This window comes from Teleopsis dalmanni, chromosome 2, assembly GCF_002237135.1.
Source record: "Teleopsis dalmanni isolate 2A chromosome 2, ASM223713v2, whole genome shotgun sequence".
NCBI lineage: Eukaryota > Metazoa > Arthropoda > Insecta > Diptera > Diopsidae > Teleopsis > Teleopsis dalmanni.
The window spans coordinates 167,611,294-167,618,953 of NC_051847.1; the positions used below are offsets into that span (position 1 = coordinate 167,611,294).

Below are 7,660 nucleotides of genomic sequence, written 5' to 3' on the forward strand. Positions count from 1 at the left end.
GATGGTATTTATTGAATGTTTGGCCTTAAAATCGTTGATAATGTTGGAACAAATTGAGGTGAATCGGAACAAGCCGAGCGTTGACACGTCGCATACACAAATTTTCCACCAAAATCAAACGAGCCATCTCACGACCGATGCCTAGCTCTCGTGCTATCTCTCTAACACTCACATGAGGATTTTGGAACACGATTTCCTTTGCCTTTTCAATGTTTTCGTCGGGGGTAGAGGTCGAAGGTCGTCCAGAACGCGGCATGTCTTCGACGGTCGTACGACCGTCCTGAAAGGCTTTGTACCACTCATAAACTTGAGTTTTCGATAAAACTGATTCCCCATAAGCCTTTTGTAGCATTCGCAAAGATTCTGCACACGAAATTTCGTTCGAAACACAAAATTTGATGCAAACTCTTTGTTCAATATTTTTTTCCATTGTTTTTTCCGCAACGCACTACTGAGGTGAACTGGTTTAAACAGCTGCCGTAAACGAACTGTCTGACAGATCGCGCTTTTGGCATAGTAATTAAGAACAGTGCTGCCAAACTACATAAACTTAAAATATCGAAAAATATACAGCGCGCGAATCTTAAATGAGAACCTCCGAAAACCTTTCGGTCACAATGTAAAGCGCTTCATCACTGAGGAAAATTCGATGCATAATAATTGTAAAGAGTATATATACTAAAACTTGATTTCTAAGAGATCGTGGTAAGGTTCAGGATCTTTTCTTAAATAGTATCTAGATTAGACATAAAACGAAGGGCTTCCTAATTGATTTCAATTATCTGCAATACCTCGTCTTAAAGAGCATGTAGCTTAAACATACCTGGGTCTACTTACTAATGGATCGAATTCATTTACAAAACGTATCCTTTGAGAGCATATAGCTTAAACACAAAGTTGTCTAGTTATTAATAAATCATAATAATTTTAAGAATTTCTCCATAAGTAATACCTAATACCTATCTGCTAACTGAATTTACACCATTATACTGCATTATATTGCAAGACTTAATATGTGGATGAGACTTAATATGTGTGGCTTATTAATAATTTTTTCTAATAATAGTCTTTTAAAGTTAATATATTTATAAACTGTTATATAGTAAGATAAACCACCATATTATCCACTTTTTATGAGGTACAAGTATTATTTTGGATTAAGAGCAATTATATGAAAAAAGCATTTTGTTTTCCATTTTTATAAGTCAGTATTTGACTAAGATTCATATGTAATTAAACAAATATGCTAGATTTTAATCCTATATAGCACAAAGGGAAAAAAATAATAAAAATAGAAAAGACTGGAAATGCTTAAAGGAAATGCATGTGGATTAATGTCTGATTCAACTTCAAAATATGCATGAAGTAAAAGATTCGAAAATAAGATTCCACAAAACTCCAAACGAATGGAAACCGAACAGACCCAAAAGAACTTCTCACATGTTGAGATTTTGACAAGTACAAATACGCAGCGATTCGGTAAGGTCGTCTTTTGATCTTTCTTTCGTTTCGCCTCACCATTCAAGTTGCTCTTGCGGTTGCCTTTATAAAATGTTTCTTTGCTGCCTTATCAAGTCAAATATTAAAAATTACTTAAAACCTAAACAATATTTTTTTAGTTGTTATAATTTTTGTATATTTAATTCTTGTGGTTTGATTTTTGGTTTGATAATTTTTGTAGCTTAGTTGGTTGTGTAAAATTAGAATTATTTTTACTATTAAAAATTTGTACTTATTTTTCTATTTTCTTTTTTTTACCAACAGAACGTAAACGTGGTCGTCAAACTTACACAAGGTACCAGACCCTGGAACTGGAGAAAGAATTTCACTTCAATCGTTATTTGACAAGACGACGACGCATTGAAATTGCTCATGCTCTCTGCCTAACTGAGAGACAAATCAAGATTTGGTTTCAGAATCGTCGCATGAAGTGGAAAAAGGAGAACAAAACAAAAGGCGAACCTGGTTCAGGCGGAGAAGGTGATGAAATCACACCACCAAATAGTCCTCAATAAACCAATTAACAAAGATTATATATATGTATCTATATATATATATATATATATATATAAGCTATGGAAATGGAAGATACAGTTATTATTCTAATGAACGAAGCTATGAGAACTAAACACAATCTCTCACTTTGAAACATGATTTATTTGTATATATTTATAAGAAATTATACATAAAGATATATATGCAAGATGAAGCGATTTTTGTTAAAAATAAAAATTATGAAAAAATTAAATATGTTTTGGTAATATATAGTATAGATACTTTAAACCTTTGATCAAAATGTTCTTAATTAGTTGTAATGATTTCATCAATTTCGGATTTCTGCAAGAGTAAAAACAAAGAAAAAAACAATTAAAATTAATTGGCAATTTTCCACTTAACTAAAATTATGTTTTTTGCACAAAAATAAAATAAAAAATCAATGAAAAAATTATAAAAAAATTTTAAAAATAATTATAAATTACATGTCCTTAGAAATACTTAGTTAATCTTTGTTATTATTTAGAAAACAGGAAGAAAGTTAAAAAACTATTTAAGAGAACTCAACAAAACCAACTCATGTGACCTCAAATTTATATAAGTTATTTAATTATATATACAAATACGTAATGATATTGGTTATTATAATGAAAGCAAATCAAATAATATATTGTAAATTAAATTAATACACTTAACTTAAGTTATAAATTCAAATTAATTTTTGAAACGCAATTTCGAATATAAAACAACTCAAAAAAAAAATAAAAATAAAAATATAAAAATTATAATGAAATTTTTAAGAAATTATGCATAATAATAAAATAATAAATGAGATTGTAAACTTAATATAAATTTAATAAAATTGTATATAATATAATGGTACATGTAGAAAAACAGTAAATATATATTGCATTAAGTATAGAGTGTGGTTCCCATATAAGATTATAAAAATAATAATTATATAAAAAAATAAACAAAAAAAAAACTTGTAAAAAATTAGACAAAGATTTACCAAAACAGTTAGAAATGATTTTCTTATTTATTAATTTACCAACCCTGTTTTTAACAGCAACAATTCTCAATAAAAACTACTAAAAACTTCATACTAAAATTTTTATATATTTTTGATTAGAAAATATTTCCATTTTTTAAGAAATTTTGTACAAAAACCGACAACACTGGTGCAATCTTTTTATTTTAAAGGCAAAAAAATTGGTATTTCAAAATTCAGTTTATTTTTAAAAAAAGATAGAATGAAAAGGATATTATGTATACCGAATGTTAATTAAATTTGATGTTTGAAAAGCACAAATCGTCAAATTTATATTGCAGATATAAATGCAAGTTTTGTATGAAATTTATCTAATGACTCACTTTTCTAAAAAAATTAAACAAAAAAAAAAAACTTGAGCACTAAAAATGCAATTAAGTTTCAAAATTCAATTACGAAATCTGTTCAAATCAATTTATCTTAAATTTCCTTAAAATATCTGAGATTGTAATTGAGCAAATAATTTGTGAACTAGTGAAATTATTAAGTTATATATATTAGTTTAAAGGACGTGGGGGATTGAAAATCCGTAATTATTACTGAACTTGTAAAATGCGGTAACTAAATATATACCAAAGTCATAATATATATATATACATATATATTTATATATATTTATAAATACGTTGAATATGTAGATATTAAATATAAATCCAAAATAAAAGTATATATATATGTGTATATGTGTGTGTGAAAATATATACATATGATCCTTATGTAGAAATTCTTGTATATCGATCTAAGTAAGCTTATAATAAATATATTTATTCCAAACAAAACGTAAAGCAAAAAACGAAACATACGAAAAACAAATAGAACCACTTTCCATTGATAAAGCCACCTAATGGTGGAGCAAGGATTCATTCAATGTACTCATTACTGATTCAATTGGCAGGAACGAATATGTATTTTTCTATAAAACTTTACTACATATTTTTCAATATTTAAATAGTAGGACTAAATTCGTTTTCTTTTTAAAAATTTTCAAAAGCTAAACTCAAAATTAGTTTAAAAAAAATTCTTAATAAATTCAAAAAACATTTAATTTGAAAATTTGCAAAAATTAATTGATAAGCAAGGACAAATTGTGGAATAATTCGATATAATTAATAGCGAAAAGTTGAAAGAAAAAAAATATACGTAATTTTAGGCCTAATCTTTCTGTAAGAAAATAATTTAAAAATAAATTTAAAATACAAAAAATACAAAAAACACAAAAAACACAAAAAAAATTAAGAGCCACAAAAAAATTCAAACAAATGTGAAAAATAAAATTTATTAATAACTTTATTATATATACATACCATAAATCTTTATATACATACAAGAGAAAAACTAAAAAAAGTGAAAAAGATAATAAAACCATAACAAAACTGTATTTAAATATTTAATGTAAATAATATAATACGACAATTAAATAAATCTTTTAGTATTTAAAAGAAAGAATAACAAATTAAAATAAACAATAATATTTTGTTTTCGAATTATTTATTTAAATTTTTACAAATAAAATAGTTTTAATGTTACAAAATTATTTTACAAGCATAAATTAATGTGTTTTGTTGTCACGTCAAATTGTGAAAAACTGCTGTCTCTCTCACTTGCCCTTCTGCTGGCCTGGCCCTGTGGTATGGGGCGCGTTTTTGGCGATCTAAGTAGGAAGAATACAGCCACAGCCTTCCCTTGCTTGTCGTAAGAGGCGACTAATAGGGAACTCAACAAGATATGCATTTTGCAAGTCCACATCTCCATGCTTATTCAAGTTCAAGTGCACTGTTTATTATTAATTATAATTATTATAATAATTACTTATAATTTAATTAATAAATTATTTAATAAATTATTAAATTATTTAATAAATAAAATAATAAATATAATGTGGGAATTATATATATGAAGCATAAACAATACATAGTATATGAAACACCCAATATATATAGAAAGTTCTACTAACAATTATAATAGAAATACCATAGATGTCCGTTTTATAAGCTAATAAGAAAAAATGATGAATTTCTAAATAATCTTATGGTAGATAGTAAACTACTAATAATCACGAAATAGTGATAGAATTGAGAAAGGTAACCGCTGGAAATGCTAAAATTTACTATAGTCTGGTCCCATAATATGCACCTAATTCTTTTTAAAGCTACCTTAAATCTTAATTGAGAAATGTCATGAGGTTAATAATACTATATAGATATTACACAGTAAGCTAAGCAATTGTTTAAAAACTATATGCTTATAAGCTTTATAATAATGAATTAATAGCTAATCTTAAGTGGCTCAAGTGGGTTTTGGGTGTTCAGGTCACGAAATCTTTCTGGCAATGACATTAAAAGTTTTAAGCACTACTCTTATCTTAACTACATTTGTTTACTACTATAACATAAATACTGAAAATTTATTGAAAAAAACTCTTGGAACAATATAGGTTAGGCTGTAAAATATAATATATTTCGAAAAGAGACATAATTTATGTATGGATTGATGGTCGGATTGGTAAAGACATTTTTTACGCTTTTATAATTATGAAGAGAGTTGCGTTGCTAAAGCTGTGTGTGTGTGTGTGTGGAAAAGGCTTTAATATATATATCTACATTATTTTATAAATTAAATACTTTTATATAAATACTTAGTTTATAATTAATATATTATTATGTATATATTTAAATATATATTAAATGCATTTATATTTATTTTATAAAATATTTTGTTTTATATATAAATATTTATTTTATAAAAAATATAATATTCTATTACTTTTGAAGAAAGTATATGATTTTCAGGATATAAAGATAAGTATTTATAGTAAGAATTAATTATTCTATTAACTTTATAGTATATTATATTATCTTTGATTGATTTTGATTATTTGAGGCATTTACACGTAAGATATATGCATTTATGTTTCTATATCTGTTAAAGTCAGGATCTTGTCTTATAAAACTTAACACAATTATAAATAATAGTTATTAAAGTTAATAATTTTTATAAGAATATTAATTATTTTACTATTTTTTATATTAAATATATATAAATATAAGGATATATATAATATAATATAATAAATGTATTATAAACATTATAAAATTAATATGATTCTATAAAGGTCATACTGGATCTTATTAATTGATATTTCGAAATAGACGTCAGTTCACATCTACTATAGTATGATCAAGTACTCTTTCACAATCACATGAACTGATTCATATAGCTCTAATAAAATTAATCATACCTAAAATTATTGCCTTATAATTTCCAGAATTAGCTTAGTAAATGTATTTAGATTCAGGTATACAATAAAATAAAAACATATAATATAATAATATTATGTATCATATATAATAATATATATAAAACACAATACGATTTATGATAATAATAAAATTATTGAAGATACACAAAAATTATATTCAACTTATATAATTATCCATATATAATATACATTAGATTTTTTGAAGTCTACTTTTTTGATTGTCATTTAAGAACTTATCGTAAGAACTTATATAAATAATTTTAAAATATAAAAGTAAAACACAAAGTTAATAAAAAAATTATAATTATATAACAGTTCAAATATAAAGTTATAATTATATAATATATGTATATTATTGGATAGATATCATCACCGAAGTGACAATGCCAGAGTTATAGTTAGATATTAAAATAATGAGATATTAAAATTAAATTTTCTTAACTATAGTTTTTGAGATGGACATTCTTTTGCCTGTATTTTTTCCAATGTGCTACCGGCCTATCCGAACGTCTCGAAATTTAGACACAGATATAGCTAACTTTGCGATTTTTTTGAATATCATATAAACTAGAATAGATTAGAAAATAAAATTTGGAGTATATCTTCCCTATGTTGGTTTAATTAAATATTAAAGAAAAAGAGTTTGTGGAAGATAAAATAAATACTTTGAAACATTGACGTCAGTCATGCTATACATAAAGTATTTTGTTATTATAACTTTATATTTTTTGTATATATTTAATTGCAAACGGAAGTGCTTATATATTATCAACAATGTGTGAGTTATGTACTTTAGTATTTCAACAAAATCACAAGTACTGGGTATCAGTCAATATTTGTACAATATTTCTTGTAAGTAAGTAATTTTCTTGTAAGTAATATTTTCAAAAATTCATATTTGAGATGTTTTTAATCTCATTTATATATTTATTTATATTATCATTTAAAAAAAACTTGGGACTGCTTACAGAATTATTAATTTCTTTATATAAACTTGGTGGTATACTTGGTGGTGGGCAGCGACCTTCAAATTACTTTTAACAAAAAATTATTATTTTTGATCAATTTAATATTAAAATTTCTTATTTATATAATTAAAATTTTTATTTATTTAATTAAATTTTTTCAGTAATAAAAAAAATTATAAATTAAATTTAACATATGTTTTGTAAATTATAATTTTTTTTAATTGTACATTTGTGACTAAATAATTTTGAAATAATTATTTTATCTTAATTTGATTATAAATAATTTTTTTTTATTTTTACTGCACATTACTTGTGAAATTGAAAAAAAAATCTTAAAAATGTTTAAGTTATCATAAACATATTTGGGTCTAAATAATTTTAAAATGA

The 7,660-nt window shown here is 24.4% G+C and overlaps 1 protein-coding gene across 1 annotated transcript in view; it reads left to right on the plus strand.

The window, feature by feature from the left end:
- LOC119676118 (homeobox protein Hox-A7-like) overlaps positions 1-2,139 on the plus strand; it is a 2,837-nt gene extending 698 nt beyond the window's left edge. The window contains exon 2 of the mRNA XM_038087347.1: positions 1,765-2,139. Within this exon, the coding sequence (XP_037943275.1) occupies positions 1,765-2,015 (251 nt within the window). The 3' untranslated portion in view covers positions 2,016-2,139. The remainder of the gene's footprint in view (positions 1-1,764) is intronic.
- Positions 2,140-7,660: the final 5,521 nt, after the last annotated feature.